The following is a 21273-nucleotide window of genomic DNA, read 5'->3' as shown; positions in this document are numbered from 1 at the left end:
TTTCAAACAGCCTATTTGGGCATGTTGGGAAATTCTTGGAGGAGATTTTGGGTGGGACGATACGATTGTTCCATGCTCATGTGTTAATGGGGATAGATGAGGAGACTGAGAGAGACTCAGTTATGTTTAAACATAAATATTTGATATTTTTGGCTACGGCTGTAATCAGGTTATGCATTGCGTCAATGTGGTTGCAGAAGGATGCACCATCTTTTGAAGTGTGGAGGGCCAGGTTTCTGGCATCCTTCAATATTGAACATTCTTTATATGCTTTAATAGGTAAACGGAATAAACAAAATTGGTCTTGAAATTTGGGGACCAGTGGTGGCCTAGATGAATCGATAAATCTTAGTTTTCTGTTTTTCCGTATGTATCTTTTGCCTTATTTCTGCTGTAATTATGTTTTGTATTAATGTAGGAAAAGATATACCGCTGACTGATGCATTATTGTATAAATATTGCTTATTTTTCTTTTTTGTTTTGTTTATGACTGTTGTTCTTTTCTTTTTTTCTTGTACGATCATGGATTCACAATAAAATCATTAAAAAAAAAAAAAGAATTCCCTGAAACACGTCAGAATTCCACCTCTACAGTTAAAGAGAATTCCTGGAACACTTTCGGAAGGCCTCAGTCCCTCTTTAATGCCAGTTTTCAGCCAGGGAACCTGTATGAGGCTGTTCTCTCAGACTGCGTATTCTTACTTTTCAGATCAACCACAGCCTTTGTTACAAAATGATAACTCTACATCAGGGTTGGAGTCTGTAACCAGAGCACCCAAATCAAGCACAATCAGGAGTGAAGACCATGCACCTGACAGTGGTTCCGCCATCTGGGAGTAATACAAATAAGACAGGTCCTGAAAGAATGGATCTCTCTACACCACAGAAGAGATAGTTGTCCCCACCTCCCAATCCAACACAATCTCGAGCACTCAATCTAATCTAATGGGAGTGGGCAGAACGTAGTAATCAGACAGACTACTTCGGAAAAGACACTGTGCCTTTTTAAAAGACAGCCGTTTCCATCCTCTCAGTCCTAAATATCTATGAAATCTAAAAAGTCTCAGGAATGCTAGAAATATACCTTACCTTACTAGTCTAAGAGGCAGTGGCCCAGCATCCGTCTTGTGCAATTCTTTACTATAATGGATGACCATTGGTCTCATACCACTCACTCATCTGCCATACAGCTCCATGTTACCAGTCAACTTATCTTCTCATCACTCACATATCACATACATGGGATGTTGGCATGAAGACCATGTAATAACACTTCAGAACTTTACAGAGCAAGGCCAGGAAGCTATATGCTTACTACCAGGAGCAGGGAAAAGGCCCTGCATGGCACTATGGATTCAAAAAAGGTATGCTGCCACTATTGCAAAGTGCATAAAAACTGTTACATGGATAGGATCCCTTGTGGTAAGACGGGCGTGTTGTGTGTGCTCCTCTGTTCCGTAAAGCCCTCCTTTGTGTCTCAATACCTTTATACCTGTCAGGTGCGCCGGACTGTGGTATATACTGGCAAACAACACGGGACATTCTTGCCTATATAAATATCCTCACATATCATTGCTGTAACAAGCTACTGAGGCCACCTTTCTTTCAAAGGCTATTATTGCAGCTAAAGTGGCTACTTCTCCATAAAAAATTTAAAAACATCAGTTTCAAAGTTGTTTTTAGTATGCAAGTAGCAATTTTGTTGATGTGATGCATTTAAGCTAGAGGATCAATGAATCTTCCACTTACCTATTCAGAAAATGTGTATGGGTATTTAGCATGAAAGAGAAGGATTCTTATTTTAAATTAATCATGTGTAGCTTACCATCATAAACGTGTGTGTCTGTTGACTATTCCCAGGTTAAAGACTCTGGATGGTTTAACCCACCAATACAAATAAAAGTACTCTGTCTTGCCAGCATACATATGTCTCTGCCAATTACTATTTTACATTCAAGGCACTGATATAAATGTTATATACGAAGGAGGCCATCATATCCTGGTCTGGCCCCTGCATATCATCAAAATCTTTTTTTATGTTTCGCAAGTTCATTGAACCTTTAACTCGTTGCAAAGTGTTACTTTCACTCCCAGGCTTACTTATTATGTACCGCAACATCTCTCAGTTTATAGAATGAAAACCTTATATGATGATTGGAAATGGCCTGTTCAAATGTTTGGTGGATAGAGTGCAGTATGTCATGATGGCAGAGGACATTACCTGCTCTCTCTCTGATTCCACTCCATCATCTACCTTTTCTTTTTCTCTCATTCACACATCTCTCTTTCTCTCTCCCTTTCGATCTCTTTCTCACTGCTACTCTCTAGCTCCCTCTCCCCATCATTCTATCTCTCGCTCCCTTTTACTGCTGATGCCTTCATTGTGCGAGCTAGAGAAAGTGACAAAAGCATCAGAGACTGCGTACCTTCAAAAACATGACTCCCATGGCCCAACTGCTCTCAAACCCCTGGGAAATGCCCAAAAAGATAAATTACCAGGCTGACCCTGACCCCTAGGCAAAATATACTGAGCCTGACTCTTCAGTTTGGTTTCTAAAGAATAATAATAAGTTTCCAAAAACTCAGTTTATTCATGGAAAGAAATGGAGCGGTACCGTATTACTTTGGACTTTCCCTATCCGAATTTGGAAAACAGGGATTTCACAGCCAAAAATTACCACAGTAATTTGCAGTTGCACTGCTACATGTATCACCAGTAAAATTGGAACACAATCTTCTATTAAATTTTAAAAGTCGCCCTCTTGACAACGAAAGGGCAGCTAATAACACTAAAATATTACTCATTACTTGAGTACATATTCTCCAAGAAGATTGTTGGTACATGTTAGGCCTGGCATCATTTGGCATGTTTCCCCTGTCTTTTTGCTTTCTGACCCCCCGGTTTTGAGACTGTTTTTGCTGGTTTAGTGACTCTGCGCACTTTCTCACTGCTGTTCAGTGTTAAAATGCAAGTGCTTCTGTTGTAAATTGTTATTATTGATTGGTGATTCCATGATTGGCATATTTGATTTACTGGTAAGCCCCTAGTAAAGTGCACTGAGTGTGCAAGGGTCTGTAAATCAAATGCTACCAGTGGGCCTTCAGCACTGCGTGTGCCACCCACATGAGTAGCCCTGAAAAGGTATGTCAGACCTGCCACTACAGGATCTGGCCTCAGTTTGTAACCCACTTGCCAGGCCCTAATCTTCCCTTTTCTTTCATATATATCACCCCTAAGGTAGGCTCAAGGTACCCCTGTGGGAAGGGTGCTGTGTATGTTAAAGGTAGGAAATGTACTGATGTGTGTGGCATGTCCTGCTAGTGAACTACAGTGCATTTAATTTTTCACGATGGTGAGGCGATCTGTCCTATAGGGTAGAAAGGGAATTTCACTTATAACATTATATTATTACACATATTATAAGCATAATTTCCCGTTGGGACAAGATAGGGAAATGAAGTTTCTTGGACTCAGAATGTAAAAATGCATCTTTTAGTAAAGATGATTTTTATGTTCTGTGTTTGAAAATAACACCTTTTAGAAAGTAGGTATTTTCTTGCTTAGCCATTCTGTATGCCTCTGCTGAGTTTGTGGATTAACTATCTGGCTTTGGAGTGGCAGGGGCTGGGGATGTGCATTCTTTCAGAAAGCCACTGGACGGGGGGGTTGATGTGTGTCCTGCCTTTCCTGAATGAGTCAGGGCTGGTCTGAATAGACCTGGGATGCATTCATGGTAGTGGGAGGAGTTTTTATTAGCACCTGGATAGGCCTGGTCTGCATTCAGACTAATGGGAGGAGTGTTCAGTGGCACCTGAATAGGCATGGTCTGCATTTAGAGTGGGGGGGAGAAGATTACCCTTGCACCTGAATAGGCCCTGTCTACCTTGGACATTGCTGTCACCGCCTTCTGCTGGGAAGTTGGGCCAGAGAGGACCAAACTGGTTTGGACTAAGCACGGACACTCTCTGCCTGAGAGAACAAAGGAAGTTTGAGTATAAATACTGGTGCCCAGACCCCAGAACTTTAGAACTCGCTGGAATCAAGGAACCTGCCAAGAAGAAGAGCTGGAAGAGCTGCCAGGAGGTGTACTGCCCCTTTGCTGTGTGGTTGCTTTGTTGGGTTGACCTGCAATTGCTGCTTCTGCCTTGGGCAGTGAAAGGACTGGACTGAACTGTCTTTACTTGTGTTGAGTATCTCCAAGGGCTTTAAGTAGAGCTTGCCTCTTCTTCTGAATTCTCAGGGACTGCAAAGACTTCACCAACCTATGGGTACTGCTTCTAGAACTGTTGTTTCAGTTGCCACAGAGAAGGGAAAAACAACCCACTCTGACGCTGGCTCTGTGTCCTGACGGCACTGCAGAGAGCACCGTTTGCATCTGGCACCGCAATCCTGGTCTCACCGACGACCGGCGCCACCAAGCAGCTGCTTGCACCGTGACCCGTGGGCACCGCACTCAGCACCGTCTCACTTCATTTTTGCCATCCTGGTCTCATCAACGCCGTCGCTGCACGCTGACCGTGACTGCATCTTGGATTGGAGCATTGCTCGTAAGTTTCACGACGTGCCGCCAAATCCCACACCGCAGTCCGGACCGACCGATGTTAGCTTCCCAAAAAAGGCTCTGTCACCTGCACCGTGATCTGTCAGCACCCCAACGAGCATTGCCTTCACTCTGCACCGCAGCCCTTGTCTCACCGATGCCGCTGGACGACTGTCACTGAGCTGCTGCCTGTACCACGACTTCAGGGCACTGCACGCCTCACCTATACGTTTCACATGGCAACCGCGATGATTGTCACAATCGGCCCGCACCAACGTGTCAGCCGCAACACAAAAGGAACTGTTTACGAGTCTGTCGATGCTCCTGAACGACACAGTCAGACGGAACTGGTGGATTCTGGTATTTACAACACCTTAGTAGCCCCAAACAGAGCAACTGACTAGGAAGAACTGTGTTTTCAAGTTATTTTTGCAATCCTGAAGTATTCTTGCAAAGTGCATATTTTTAAGTAACAGCATGTTGGATATTTATCCTTTTGATCTTGTTTTGGATATATAAAAATATTGGAAATGTTTTAACTGGTGTGGTGTCCTTTTGTATTGTTTTCACTGTATTACTGTTGGTTATGTGCAAATGCTTTAAACACTGCTTCTGAGGTAAGCCGGACTGCTTGTGCTAAGCTCCCAATGAGTGAGCAGGGGTTATTTTAGGAGTGTAACTCCCTTACCCTGACTATAAAGAAGGGTCCCTACTTGGAAAAAAGGTACATACCTCTGCCTACTAGAGACACCCATTTCTAACAGTAAGAATTACAGTATTCATAGTATTCACTAAGTACAGGTAGTTCATGGTACAATGCAGGCCATATGCTAAAAATCCTCTAGCCCTTTCCTGTGGAAGAATTCCAATGGTTGATTTTTTGAATGACACAAAATTGTCAAAAATATTTTCCCTGAATGTATCGATTGTTAAATGTTTGTGTTTTTATATCTTTTAGGACTGAAAGGAGGAGCTGGAGGATCCGATGGACAAGGTGGTAGCTTCCAGTACACTTTTCATGGTGATCCACATGCCACATTTGCAGCTTTTTTTGGAGGAGCAAATCCCTTTGAGATGTTCTTTGGGCGCAGGATGCCAAGTCGCCGGGATGATGAGGATATGGAAGTGGATGTAGATCCCTTTGGTGCCTTCAGTAGTTTCAGCATGAATGGATTTCCTAGAGAAAGAAATCAAGTGGGTGGCCAACTCCGACGCAAGCAAGACCCTCCCATTGTTCATGAACTGAGAGTATCATTGGAGGAGATATACAATGGCGGTACTAAACGCATGAAAATTTCCAGGAAGAGGATAAACCCAGATGGACGAACGATCCGAACAGAGGACAAAATTATCACAATTGAAATAAGAAAAGGATGGAAGGAAGGTACCAAGATAACGTTCCCAAATGAAGGTGATGAGTTACCCAACACCATCCCAGCAGATATTGTTTTTGTCATTAAAGATAAGCCACACGCACACTTTAAGAGAGATGGCTCAAACATTATCTACCACGTACAAATAAGCCTCAGGGAGGTAAGTTGATAATATTTAAATTGATAATATTGGGTACAAGCGGAAAAGTGCTGTAATAAAATTAATTAAACATTATTGTCCTTGGCTACGGCGTTAATCTTTGTGGTTGCCTGTCCTAAACATGAAACACAAGTGACTCAGGAACAGATTGTACAATATTTTAATTATAATGTCTTTGGGCCAGATGTAGGTAATTCCGATTTACCTACTCTTAAATACCGAATCATACCGAATCAGTATTTAAGAGTAGGTAAATAGGAAGCAGGCAGATGTAGGTAATTTTTATTTTGCAATTACCGAATCGGTAAGATTCGGTATTTACCGATTCGGTAAATACCGAATCGGTATTTCCCATTGATTCCTATGGGCCTTAAAGCCCACAGGAATCAATGGGAAATACCGATTCGGTATTTACCGATTCGGTAAATACCGAATCCTGGCAGCACCCCAATTGCAGGCTTGTGTGCCATGTGGCACACAGACATGCCCTAAGGGCATGTCTGTGTGTCACATGGCATAGGTGTACATGCACAGATGTGCACGTACACTGGAATTCGGTATTTTACCACCCAATAGGATTGGGTGGTAAAATAAGAAATCCTAAGAGCCTGTGGCACTGCAAACTGTGCCACCTACATATGGATTAACAGAATCGGTATATTTACCGATTCGGAAAAATACCGAAGTGGTAAATTTACCGAATCGGTAAATATACCGATTCTGTAAAATCCGAGCCACCTACATGTCAAAAGCCAAATACCGGTCGGTAACGGCCGAAATCGGCCGTTACCGACCGGTATTTGGCTACCTACATCCAGCCCTTTGTTCCTAAATTAAACATGTTATTCCTATGTCTCGCTTTTTCCTTTGTCAACTGTAGGACATCTTAACACACAGTGGTGGGACCAAGAGCTGCTATCACAGATTTCTAGGGCATATGGTCATGAGATACACTGTCAATAGTTTCACCCCACCCCCAATTTTCTCTTGCCTGTCTCATTCACTGCCAGGCTGTCCTCTGTGTGCTCAAATGTCAGACCCCCCTCAGGACATATCATTTCAAACAATGACAGCTTGCTTTAAAAGTGTGCTGAACGAAACACAAGCTTATTTTTTTTAATGTATTTTGTATTTATATTCTTGATTTATGTAGCATAAAGAAGCCGGATCATAAGAGATGAGGTAAGCTTCAAAGAGACCATTAGCATACAAACATAAAAGAGCGCATCTCCCCATCTAAATGAGAAATCCTGATGAACAGAATCAGGATTTGCAGGCAGAAATTTTGCCAAATGTCTGCCAAACTGACGTGCCTTCCTGTTTTACATGGTTCAGATATGGGTGGGAAAAGAAAAAGATAGGGGTGACAGATGATTTCATCAGGCAAACCTTTTGTAAAATTCCGAAATAATCAAGCCTTTGTAAGATTCACAACATATTTGCAGATAGTTTGTCAGCATAGATACACTTGTAAGTATATACAAACAACATTTTGGCGAAAGTGTGTTTTCAAGTTGGGAAAGAGGAAAGTATCATCCCAAACTGCATGAACTTGAAGAGTTAGTGGTTTGACTTTATGGAAAATAACTTTCACTGTGTAGAGAAAACCTGTTTTTGTGTATGTATGTGCATATGTATGTGTATGTGTGTTATATATTATTTTCGGAGCAGGAGGGGTTATTTGACTGAGGGAACATGAACCTTGAAACACTTGTAATTATCATAGCCACTGAAAAAAAAGCCATATTGGAGTCTCTGCATTTAAATATTACCAGGGCCTTGGATAGGTTGTATGTGATTTCATAGAAAATGAATTCATGGAATACTATTTCAGAGAAACCATTTAATCTAAACTGGTTAATGGACTGAATGGCATTTACCTTTTCATAGAAATCAATTCATAGAATGTCTTTTTGGTCAAAATTGGTTTGAATGTTTTTTTTTCTAAGTGCAAATGCAGTGGTTGCAGGTCTTACTCTCAGAAACAGTTTTAGCCGAGTATTTATTTAAGTGATTTACTTCAGGGGACATTATTTCATATTTATATATTTTATATTGTCAAACAATTACTTTGGATGCTTTTAATTCGCTGGCACATCACCACATGTAAATACCCTGCATTGCTGACCACTCCCAACCCCTAATCACCATCATTTCCTGCTCCCCTACAATCCCTCACCACACCTAAAATACACTCATCTCTGAAGCCTAAAAGCCATTTCTATCCCAAAAAATCACCATTCCTGAACCATAAAATCACTCACAATCCTGAACTCCCTTTTTATGCCTAAATCCCACCCACCCATTAAAACACCTCAGAACAGCCACACTCTACCCATCCCTGACCCCTAAAATCCTCACCGTCCTTAAACACCAGCAATTAGTGCCCCTTAAGAACTCCTCGTCACCCAAAACTACTCATCCCTGAACACTTAAAAACCCTTTCTACATCTAAACTCCATCCATCCCTGAATCCTTGAAACTTCTCACCACCCTAAATTCCAACCCCCACGTATCCTGAAAATTCTTCACCACCCCAGCTGCACCCAATAATTGAACCCTAAAAACTCTCACCAGACCTATACTCTGCCCATCCATGGACTCTAAAACCCCTCAACACCCCTACGGTCCACCCATTTCTGAACCCTAAATACCCCTTTCTATGTCTGAACTCCAATTATTCCTGACCCCTAAAAACCCTCATCACCCTAAACATTACTCATCCCTTAGCTCAAAAACTCCACAGTAGTCCTAAACTCCACCCAAATTTAATGTAATTTAGATTTTTCCCTAAAAATATCTTTCCTTTCAAATGTTTTCTTAAATTGTCATTCCTTAAACTTGCTTTTCCATGGTTTGATTTCCTCCAATGTGGGTTCTTAGTTTTCCTTCTCCCTTGATTTCATTGATTCACATACATCACCTTGGATTAACTGCCCCTAGCACTACAGTGAAACAAACCATTAATATCTAGAAGTTCAAAGAACCCTTGGTTCTCAGATAAATCAGTCTAACACGAGGTAGAGGTCTGTGAGGCAGCCACAAAATGAGGAAATACTATGTTTTAGAGGGTAAAGTCATCTCCTCTTATTAGAGGCCCCATATAAACACTGGAATGGGCAAGCTATATCTCATCATTTCTATAAGAGAATTCTGTACACCCCAAACTGACGAAGTAGCTGTTTCATATAACTGCCAACTTACTGTCTCCCAAAATATGTCAAGTTACTATTAAGCTATTCCTCCAGCTCTGAGACAACATCTCCTATTTCTTTGAAAAAAATCACTAAAACTCATCCAGAAGTTGAACAAGAGTCTATAGCCTTGACTATACTCACATATTTGCTAAAGGAATTTTAATTGCTGACATCCAGCTCTCCAGGTGACTTCTGCCCGGCCCTCATTATAAACATGCTTTGTCCTTTTCAGGAGCAACAGTGGGTTAAATTATTTAACAGCTCATTTGACTTCACCATAGTACCAAAAGCCTGGCTTGAGTAAAGCTTTTTCTCAAAATACTATCAGCCACAGTGGCAGTGCTTAATTTGTAAAATATTAAGTGCAGGTGCTCTAATTTGTTTAGGAGGACACGCCCGCTTTCCCAGCCCGCCCACTTCGTCAAGTGGCCCCGCCCACTTCGTTTAATGACTCCACCCACATCCACAAGCCTCAACACGTCAGAGTTGCTTCCTCACTCCTTGAGTTCCACAAGAAGCTGAAGGCCTGGCTCTTCACATAAGCACCTTGGCGCCTCACATCTACATACCTGCCCAAGTGCGTGGATACTCTCTCGGGTCATTAGTGCACTATACAATTCAATATAACATAACAATATAAAACATTGAATGCCTATGAGAATAACTTAAAAGTGAACTACAATTAGGGAATGTTTGTAAATCTCAAAATGCAGCTTTAGGAAAGGACATTTGAGTATTTGAGGCAGCTTTACAAACTAAAGAGAATGTGCTTGTGCTGTGCTGTTTAAAAGATAGGAAGGGATGAAGGAAGGAATATATTACAGAAAGCAGCAACAATGCAGGCAGGAAAGGGAGTACTGGTGTGAGGAAATAACTAATGGATTACAGAAGAAGGGAATAAGAAAATAATGTGAAAGAAAGAAATGAAGGGACAGAGGGAGAAAGGAAACAAATGATGTGTGATGGATGAATCAAAGCCGAAGAAAGGGTTGAGGATATGAGAGTAAGAAATTAAAGACGGGGTGAAGGAAGGACCAGGAAAAAAAGAAAGTAAGGAACGAATGGAGGAAGAAGGAAGAAATGTACCAAGGGATGGGGAATGAATGAGGGTGTAAGGAAGCGAGAATGGAAAGAGGAAAGAAGGCGTGAATGGAGGTGCTGAGGAAGAGAAAAAGGAAAGGCAATAGGTGGGACGAAGGAAAGAAAGGAGGTCATGGGAATGGATACGAGTATGAAAATTACTGGGTGAAAGAGAGGCAGAGGGAATACTGTCAATGTAATATTGCAAAGAAATTGAAAAACAAAAGATTGAAATACATTTGTGTCCTTATCACACCATGTATGTTTGTAAAGCACATACTCACCAGAGGGGGCCTTAAAACCGAATTAAAAATATTGTTATCCAACTCAATGGCACTAATTTTATCGACCTCAGAAAGAGAAAAGACCGGGTGCCACACCATTATTTATGTTTATGACAGAGATCAAACACAGATTTCTGGAGTGGATATATTAGCTAACTAATGAACCAGACCCAGCAAAGCATTTCTTGAAATAAAAGGCAAAGAAGGTGAACAGGAAGTATCTAGATTACTCTTCTAACTAAATCTGCGGAACGCGGCTTAAAGCTTTGCCTGGCGGATTGAGCATTGTATGAAATCTGGAAGAGGCAACTTATAATGTCATCCAACACACACACACACGCACAAATACTTCTCACAGAATAGATAAGGAGTTTAACAACAGACTGTATTGAGACCTACTTTCCTTGAGAAATACAGATGAGATCTATAAAGAAAGCCAACAGTGTATTGACAGCCCCACTATGGCATCTAACAAGTGGAGAAGACATCAGTTGCATTACAATGCTGCAAAGGTCACCAGTGCAAGTATGACAAATAGGCCTCTATCACTTGCCCCTTCAAGTCCATGTGCCACTGCAGCCTGGAGTGTATGTCTGGCACTGGCACTCTCTCAGAGTCAGTAATGATCAGAAGAATATCAAAACTATATAAGATTCAGAACTCAATACATACATCACAGATGCGTACCATTTAAATGTGTGCTCGTTGCAGGTATTGTGGCATTCCAAACCTCTCAAGTGAATGTGACATGCGCACACTGTAAAGGGAAGAGGTAGCCTTGAGCAAACTTTAAAGGGTTGTTTTACATGTTTAGTGCAAGCTCCTCTACGGTCTACTTTTTATTTTACATGCTGTAGAAAATGATAATTTGTGAGAGCAATCTATACATGAGACAGCCAAGATAAGGATAATGGAAATTGTGTAATTATATTAATCATTTTCACAGCAAAATGCACACCTCTTCAATTTAATTGATTTCAACAGAAAGTACAAAATGAAATATTCTGAAGGCAGCCAACAAGTGCTTGCAAGCTAAAGGTATTAATCTGTTAAATACGTTCAACAGTCCTAAAGGAATTTCACACTATTTAGAGATCATCAGTTTAGGGGTGTTGATGTGCTGCGAAGTACAGTGTTTTGCTACTTACTATCAGACATCCTCCATGCTATGGTGGGTGCACCTCACAGTAGAAGAGTCTGGGAGTCCATACCTGCGCCCCTTACACGAGGATGGTCATGGAACTGAACTACAGCAGACTGGTATGCGATCACAGTCCCTATCAGAGTCCCTGCAGAGTATGATGGTATCATCACACACAGTCTCTATGAAAGGCCTGCTGGCATGGAGAGTCTCAAAGTCAATATCAGATTCCACAGCGAGGTGAGTATCACAGTCAGAATCTGTACCTAAGAGACTACAGAGAGGGGTCCCATTCAGTAAGAGGCCTGCAGGTTAGGAGTAGGGTCCATATCAAGAGCACCACAATCCACCATCCATATCAAAAGCACCACACTTCAGAAGGTATCACAGTCTGTATGAACAGGGTTGAACACCATCGGAGATCACGCCCTCTGCAGCAGGGACCGAGCTGACCCATATTTGCAGACTGAACTAGTGAGAGTCACCAGAACAGGCTACACGTTTCAAGTCCTAGTTGGATCTCGCCAATAGGGTTTCTGCTGGAAATGCATAGTGGGGCATTGATATCCCTCACAATCCGCATTCCTCTACCTTTTCACCGGAACTTAAGCCCTCCTCATGCCAGCTCCTCATATAATAATTAACATGATATCCCAGCATGATTGTGTGACAATCTGAAGCTCACTTCGCCCCCATTACTGACGAGGTATTTCCCGGTGTGCAATGCCACAAAGGTTTCCCTCCATAACTATGTTATATTGTTTTTAAAACTTTGAACCTTTTAGCTACTGGCCCAAAGTATACACAGTTGTCCATTAAATTTGGCCTACAGAATCCCACTTTTAACTTGAAAATTCTCTTCCAAAACCTTTTTCAACATGGAAAAGTTCCTCAAACGAAGTAAGGCACAGTTGGTAAAGTCATCATACTTTGTGAACTGAGCGAAATACAACTTGCTCAATTTTGAGTGTGAAGTTTGCATACCTGGCCCACCTGTGACTATCACGAACACCATCAGACTCCCTTTTGAGGGACCATTGAGATGCACACTCCGTGCTAACAGCTTAAACATGCTTTAGTAAACCAACTAGTTGTTTTTTGCTTACATGGACTTGTTCATTAGGTAGATTAACTTACTAGAGGTGATACTTGTTGTTTAATTTTATAACTGCTTTTTAAATACTAACACTTCGTTGAGAGCATCTTTCCATGCAGAGGGGGCAGAATTGGACCAGGCCTGAAAATAACAGGCCCACCAGACCATAAAACTGGCCCACAAAGAGCCCAAAAATTGGCCCATACACACCAGCCCATCAGGCACGACCTGATTGCCCCCTAGGCCAGTCCGACCCTTGAAGGAGAGTCTGCAATGGGAAAGTACAGTGAAAAGAGGAGGAAAAAAATCGCTGCACTTATGATGTCAAAATGAAGGGCTTAGATATCATGGATCAGAGCTTCCTATTAGGTGGGAGTTTAATGTGTATATTCAAGAAAGCAGCTTTATTTGCTCCGATTGAGTGCAAGTTAATGGCAAAATTAGGTTTGCTCACTTTATGTCCCAACTGTTCCTTTTTTCTGTCCCCAAATGGTGGCCCAATGATGTCGAGTTGACTTTTGCTTTCCTTTACTACTGGGCCCTCCATGTCTCTGCCTTTCAAAGGCAGGCATTTCCCGCTCTCTTTTAGCAGTCTCTGCAGGAAGCTCGCCATCATTTCGAGCTACCACCTTCTGTGTTCTCATCCTTACTGTCCTAACAGGCAAAATACCTTTTATAGTCTACAAAAGGATCTCCCGCCGAGAAAAACATCCTCACCCTCCAAAAATGTTTAAAATCAATGGAATTCAACATTGGCATCAGTGGTGGCTGGTGAAATTTTAAGGTGTTGGGGCGTAAATACCTCATCGATTTTGAATGTGTGCAGTTAACGTTCTAGGTCTTGTGCATTCCACAGACAGCACCGTTTGGCTCCTTAACTTCCATTCTAGGTCAAGTAAACTGCAGAGATGCCGCTCCATTAAGAGACATTTCAACCCAGAGGTATTTATCTTATCGACTTCTGATATAAAAAAATTCTGTGCCCCTTTTAGCCAGCTTTAATGTCGAAAAACAAAAAGGGAAGTAATACAACTGTACCTTCTGTCATTACTGGGCTCACCAACTCATCCGGTCCTTCAAAATGTATTCTTTTTACTGTGGCTAGAAAGGAAAGTGAAACCGAGTCCAGGTCCTATGGCAGAACTGAAGGCAGGCTCATTAAAACTGCTTTCACTCTTGCAAACGCGGGATTACTGGTTACTAATTATCTTACCAAATCCCAAACTATGTCGACTGAATCGTTGGTACCTGTCTTTGAGTAAAAGGTAATCTCGCAATAAGTCAATCAATTTAAGAACTTACAACACTCTAAATGACCACTGACCAAATTTAAGTTTTAAAGATTTAATATAAAGTCAAAGATAACTGAAGATACAAACTTCTCAAAATGAGATTCAAAAGGTAAATTGGTATCACTATAAACATGAACTTCTTGAATAATCTAAGTCTGAAGAACAAAATAATAAGTACAAGCTCAAAGACCATAAGGGTTGTCAAAATAGATATAAGTTGCAATCTCAAAGTCATTACAGAAAAGAAAATTAAGGTTAGTCTGTCCCTACACTATTTTAAATGACATCCCTACTTAGCAAGATCTTAACCCTCTAGGTGTCAGCCGTGGTGACTTCATAAGAAGATCACGCACTTCTCTTTGTCTCTTCTCTGATAATGGGTCTCTCCTGATCAGCCTATCTGCCTACCCATCGCTTCCTTAGGCTCCCAAAATCATCTGCTCTGCTCTCCTCCCGGGTCGCTTTCCCTAATACCAAATCACATTTCCAATAGAAACGCCCCTTGGGACGCCCCTCACGTGGTACATCTTTGCGCGGCAAACTCCATGATGGTACTCTTGAAGACCCTCGTTATAGTTGACCTTGGTTCCCAGGCTTCTTCTTCAGTGCGCTGATACCCCCTGAAATTCCTGGAAACTCCTACAGGCCTGCGCAAGGCGCCACTGAACAAAGTCCCTTTCATTCGAGCTGATTAGGACCCTCGCACCTGCATACAGCTCGTCCTGCAGTGGGCCTCAAATTCCAGACTCCACCATATCTTTAGTCATAAAACACTCTCAAAGCTCGGTGCTGGACACCTCGCGACCTCTTCTCTAACGAGCACATGACGATTTACACGACATGACATTATCTCCTCTGGCCTACTTGATTTACATGCAGCAGGTCCCTGCACTCTTAAAACGTTAACTTGATTTAAACAGCAAACATTCTTAACTAGCATACGTTTCTAAAATAACACATCTATAAAGCATATACTTTTAACCCTAAGTTCAATAGTACATTTTGGAAGAACCATGTCAACCTTATCTCACATTAATTTAGCAGCACGTTCAGGTTTGCTGTGAATTGCCCTAAGGCCTACACATAATACTGGATTTTCAAAGTTACATTTAATTCGGACATGATTCTTTTAACATGAGAACATGAGGTTTTCACATATATTCCAACATTTCTACATTAATCTCACACCGTTATAATTATAGTTACTCTACTTAACATTCTATACATTTCACTACTGAATATAAACCACTCTGTATATTTCACTCCTGGATATAAAACACTCGTGTGCAAAACATGTTTAAACTAACTACGTGCTTGTAAATATGGCGTACTTATACATTTTTTTCAAACTTGTGCTCTCTCAGTCCCCCCTTTGATGACCTTCAGGGGTCATCATCACCAAGACACTAAAAATGTAGAACCTTTTAAAGTGAAGACAGGGCAGTTCCACCTCTTTTCATACTCTCTAATGCTTTCAGACTCTTATATTGAGTGTCCTGCATCGCTGTCAACTCTTCTTCCTGTTTCTTCATAGCTCTCTGTAACCTATTTGCTCTATAACATTGATACAAACGCACCAATCCCCACAAAGTGATTACACAAATCACAATTATGATGATGGGTTTCAATATGTACCAAACGATACCCTTTCCTAAGTTGGCAAACCAACTTCCAACTTTACCCATTCCATGACCTACTTTTTCCCACACATTTACCTTTGCTAGGTCCTCAATTTCGTAGTGTATGGCAGTGATATTTTGTATATACTTCTCTAGAGGTTTTGAATTGTCTGGAATGTAAGTACAGCATTCCTGGACCTTTAAGGCCTTACAGACTCCTCCCTCTTTTGCTAACAGAACATCTAAAGCAAGTCGGTTCTGAAGAACCATTGCCCTAATCGATTGCATCTCACCTTCTATCAGCATCAATGATCTTGCAGTACTAGCAGATAGCCTATCTACGACTGTAGCTAACCTCCTAATTTTGATGTCATTCATTATCAATCCTAAGAAAGGGAATGCAGCACCGAGTACATCTCCAACTACTTCTGCTGCACCCAGCCCTCGCTTCCATCTAGTTGATATTTCTTTCTTAGGCGTGTCTAAATTCTCAACATGATATATTTTAGGGAAGACAACAGCCAGATAGCATGATCCGTACCAATTATCTGGTAACTTCACATAGGCACTTCTTCCACATACAAAATATACATTTGGTATTGCTTGCATCCCTTTCAAAAAGTTCTTAGAGTAATACTCCAATTGAAAGGCATGTTCACAATGGACTTGACCTACATAAAAGTTTTCATAATATGAGTAACTCCTGTGAATGCACAGTTTTCCCCGTTTATCCTTATCCAAAGCAATTGGACCAATACTACCTTTTCTTTGATGTGCCCTTTCCTATTTGGTCCAATCTGTTTCCCATTGTCCTGATGCTTTCAAAATCTTCTGCCTCCTGTATCTAGTATCTACCTGTGCTATAAACTTTTTCTCAACTTCTGATATTTGACAAGTCAGATTGTTCCTTCGAGCATGTGAAGTATCTAACGTTTTCCATGGAATAAACCATTTGTGTAATCTGTCTTCGCTTTTGTAGTAGTCCCATTTGTTCAAATGCTTGAAATTCGGAACCTCTGGCAATGTCGAGTCGAAATTCGAGAAATAATACTCGAATCCTTCTCGTCCATAAAACATGCTCAACAATAAACTGCACGTTATTCCATATGTCAACGGAAGATGATGGTATCTGATACCCTCCTCCACTGAAGCTGGTAATTGCATACAAACGTAACAATCCTTCACTTCCATGGCATCAACATATTCATAAAGCAATTTAGCATAAGCATTTGACTTGTAATTTCCCTGTGATTCATCGGTGTGAAGCCTTTTTATTTCTGCATCTAACAATGCTTTGTCTTTCTCATTGATGTTTCCCTTCTCTTTAATAATGGTAGTTTTCGGTGTTGATACTCCCTTATCCTCCTTAACTGCGGTTTCATCCCCTTCGTGTCCCGCTAGGAATGAAACAGTTACCACTAATATTATAAGAGAAACCACTACTCCTAAAAGTGTAACAGCTATACATTTTGCCCTGCGGTTCGGGTTGCCAGCCTCCATGTTCTCAAACAGTGTAGTTTTTGACTTTCTTCCAGCATTCACTTCCTCTTCTTTTCAAACAAAGTCTTTCTCTCCTGCAATGTCTTTCTTTGAACACTTGGAAGCTTGACAATTTGTTTCCGCAAAACAGTTCAAAGTCCAGTAGAAAATAGACAACCCTAGCCCTTCTCCATCCACTAAAATGAAACCCCTATCACTTTTCTTCTTCCACTCGGCGCTAGGTTATCTTGCAACAAGTTTTTACAATTTCTTTTCAACAGTCTTATTTTCGTCTGAAGTTATGTATGACTCAAGGAGTGACACTACGTCTTCATAAATGTCCATCCGAAGTATCATTCCCTCAGGTTCTGGGCAGTTCGTCCCACAACATGGAAAGTCAACTTTTTCTAGGATTATTCTCCTTATTTCGCTCAAGACAAGTGGACGGACAAAATTGAGAGTTAGCGTTTTCTCAATTTCCACTCCTGGTACTATCAGTTCTACATCCACAATTACATAGGGGTCCGTTCTAATCAAGATCACTTTCTTCACCTTTCCAGTTCTGCGCCCCTTTGAAGACATTCACAATATGGTATTAATCCACAACAATAAGCGCTCCTAGCATTTCTACTACTCGCTCAAGCATTTCCAAACGAAGAAGAGTTCCCTCCAATATTGGATATCGTGAACAGCAAACTGGAAACTCAACTGTCTCTAAAATCAATTTTCTTATTCCACTCAGGAGAGCAGGATGAACGATGTTGAGTGTCAGCAACCTTTCGGTCTCCGCTCCTGGCAGTAGAAACCTTATTTGCACTGTGATGATCGGGTCAGTTCTGATCAGTTCCACTTCCCTGATCCTCCCTGTTCTGTGTCTCCCAGACATCTGCAACGAGGTAGGTCCAGTCGGGAGTAGAGTATCTTCTACTAGGCACTCGCACCCTCCTTGATCTTCTAAGACCCTCCTCGGCTTGATCCTGGATATCTTCTTCTGGATCTGAGTCTTCGGATATAGGAGTAAGCGTTTCTTCCTGGGCCGACCTCAAACTTAGCCTTCTTCTCCTTGTTGGCCAAGTGGCAGCTCCAAGCCTTATTCTCCTATTTCTTGTCCTCTCACTTGGTTCTTGGTCGCTCTGATACGGATCTGAGTCTGAGTCGTATTCACTTCTGCTCTCTCCTTCAGTTGCGTCTTCTGTCTCACTGCCGTCCTGCCTTCGCTCTTCTTCTGAATCCGTTGCGTTCCCAACTTCTTCTGACACCCCCTCAGCTGCCTCAATCCCTTCTTGCGACTCTTCTTCCACTTCCGGGCTTTCGTCTGGGATGGGAGCTGTTCCTTCTAGAGGTGCTGGAACTCTTCTAGTATGGGATGCATGGATCCAATTTGGCAGCCCCCCGCACTTCACCGCGGTGTTCGTTATCAGGATTACCTGAAAGGGCCCACGCCAGTGAACATCTAGGCAGTTCTTCCGGACGTGTTTTTTAACTAAGACCCAGTCCCCTGGGTTCAGATCATGACACAGGTTCCTCGATGCTGGAACTTCAGCCGCATGCACCTGAAGGGACACAGAATGGATGGCGTCAGACAGTCCTTTACAATAATCCAAGATCAGATCATCTGTAATATTCAATAGAGCAGTAGTTGGAACTGTAGGAAGTCTCATGGCCCTCCCCATCAGGATCTCGTGGGGAGAGAGACCTGTCCTCCTATCAGGTGTGCTGCGCATGCTCATGAGCACTAAAGGAAGAGCATCTGGCCAACTCAAAGATGTGGATGCCACTACTTTAGCCAATCTATTCTTCAACGTGCCGTTCACTTGTTCCACAATTCCTGAAGCTTCTGGTCGATAACTACAATGCAGCTTTTGATCGATATTCAGTGTGGAGCACAACATCTTCACTATTTCGCTGTTAAAATGTTTTCCTCTGTCAGATTCCAAAGAGGCAGGCACCCCGAAGCGCGGTATCAACTCCCTGAGCAACAATTTAGCCACTGTGAGTGTATCGCACCTACGTGTAGGGTACGCTTCAACCCATCTGGAAAATACGCATACAATCACCAACACATACCTAAGGCGATTGACTCTTGGCATTTCGATGAAATCTAATTGCATTCTATTGAAAGGCCCCCCCGACCTCCCAATGTGACTCAGTGTGACTGGTGTTCGTTTGCCTACGTTCAGTTGTTGGCAGGTAACACATCGCTTACATACTGATTCTGCTGCTATTCTAAATTTAGGGCAATACCAAGTTTGCCTAAACACTCTCATCATAGCATCCCTTCCTAGATGTACTGGACCATGTATTTCTCTCGCCATGGGATTAGCTAATTCTTCAGGTAACACAGCTCTCCCATCTGCTGAAACCCAAAAATCCATTTCACTTCGCACACAACCTGCTATTTCCCATGCCTTTTTCTCTGTTTCAGGTGCGTTCTCCTGCATTATTCTTAAATCCTCCCAAGTGTCTACAGTTTCTAACATCATACTTAATTCAGTCTTTTCTTCTGCACCTTCTATTTCCACCTTTGAGAAAGAATAATTTTGTTCCGCACAATAGCGTGCGACTTCATCAGCGTATCTGTTGCCTTGTGACACAAAATCTGTATTCTTAGTATGAGCTACACACTTTACGATTGCAATGTCAACTGGACCTTGTAATGCTTCTAACAATAATCGCACAAATTCTCCATTTCGAATGGGCGAACCAGAGGAGGTCATGTAACCCCTCTGAGACCACAACTGCCCGAAATCATGAACCACACCGAAACCATATTGGCTGTCCGTGTAGATGGTGACTCTTTTCCCGTTTCCTGCTATGCAGGCACGAGTTAGGGCAATAATTTCTGCTACCTGTGCGGAATGTACTCCTTCCAGGCAAGCGGCTTCCACAACTCCAGTAATGGTACAAACAGCATAAGCTGCTCTCAACCGACCAGTATCGTCTCTTAAACATGAGCCATCAACAAAATAAATTTCATCGGGGTCTGACAATGGCTCATCCACAATATCTGGTCTGGGTTTCGTGCATAGTTCAGTCACATCAAGGCAATCGTGGTCTTCACATCCTTCGCCTTCTATTACAGTAGGTAATGGCATCAAAGTAGCAGGATTCAAGACAGAGCATCTCCTGAGAGTCACGTTCTCTGCGGCAAGTATAACTTGCTCGTAGCGCGTGAGCCTACTATTGGTCAGATGCTGCGTCTTCGTCCTGGTCATTAGCAATTCAACTGAATGTGGTACATACACCACTACTGGATGTCCCATCACAATACTCTCGCTCCTTTCAATGCTGACACCCGTTGCAGCAACGGATTTGAGACATCCGGGCAACGCTGCGGCTACTGGATCTAATGTAGCCGAAAAATATGCAACTGGTCTACGGGCATTTCCGTGGGTCTGTGCCAAGACTGACAAAGCACATCCCTCTCTCTCACAGCAATAGAGTGAAAATGACTTTTCGTAATCTGGCATTCCCAGAGCCGGAGCACGACATAAATCGTCTCTCAGCTGTAAAAACGCCACCAGACATTCTTCATCCCATGGTACCGGATCACTCACCTCCTTGTGCGTCAGTTTCTGTAAGGGCTTTGCTTTCAGTGAGAAGTTAACTATCCACTGTCGGCAGTAACCCACCATTCCTAGGAACATTCTAACTTCTCTCTGTGTTGTAGGCGCATTCATTTTCATTATCGCCTCAATCCTCTCCGGGGACACCTTACGTTTCCCTTTTTCTAACCTGTGCCCTAGATACTGTACTTCTGTCAAACAATACTGCAACTTGCTCGGAGATACCTTATGTCCATTTTCAGCTAAATGATTCAGTAAGGCAATTGAATCTGCTTTACAAGCTTCCTCTGTCTCTGACGCAACAAGTAGGTCATCTATGTACTGTACCAGAACCGAATTCTGTGGCAGTACTAGATTCTCAAGATTCTTTTTCAGCAACTGATTAAAGATGGATGGGCTATCTGTGAATCCTTGTGGGATTCGACACCATGTTAAAACGCGATCT

At 42.1% G+C, this 21273-nt stretch overlaps 1 protein-coding gene across 3 annotated transcripts in view; it reads left to right on the top strand.

Moving 5' to 3' along the window:
• The window catches only part of DNAJB4 (DnaJ heat shock protein family (Hsp40) member B4), a 405595-nt gene that overhangs the window by 266676 nt on the left and 117646 nt on the right, over nucleotides 1-21273 (top strand). For all 3 annotated transcript variants that reach the window (XM_078645006.1, XM_078644996.1, XM_078644988.1), the window contains one exon: nucleotides 5500-6074. In XM_078645006.1, coding sequence (XP_078501132.1) covers nucleotides 5616-6074 — 459 coding nt within the window. In that variant the 5' untranslated portion in view covers nucleotides 5500-5615. The remainder of the gene's footprint in view (nucleotides 1-5499; nucleotides 6075-21273) is intronic.

The sequence above is a fragment of the Lissotriton helveticus genome, chromosome 1_1 (assembly GCF_964261635.1).
Source record: "Lissotriton helveticus chromosome 1_1, aLisHel1.1, whole genome shotgun sequence".
Lineage (NCBI taxonomy): Eukaryota > Metazoa > Chordata > Amphibia > Caudata > Salamandridae > Lissotriton > Lissotriton helveticus.
Note: the sequence above shows the minus strand (reverse complement) of the source record. Positions and strands in the feature narration are given on the sequence as shown.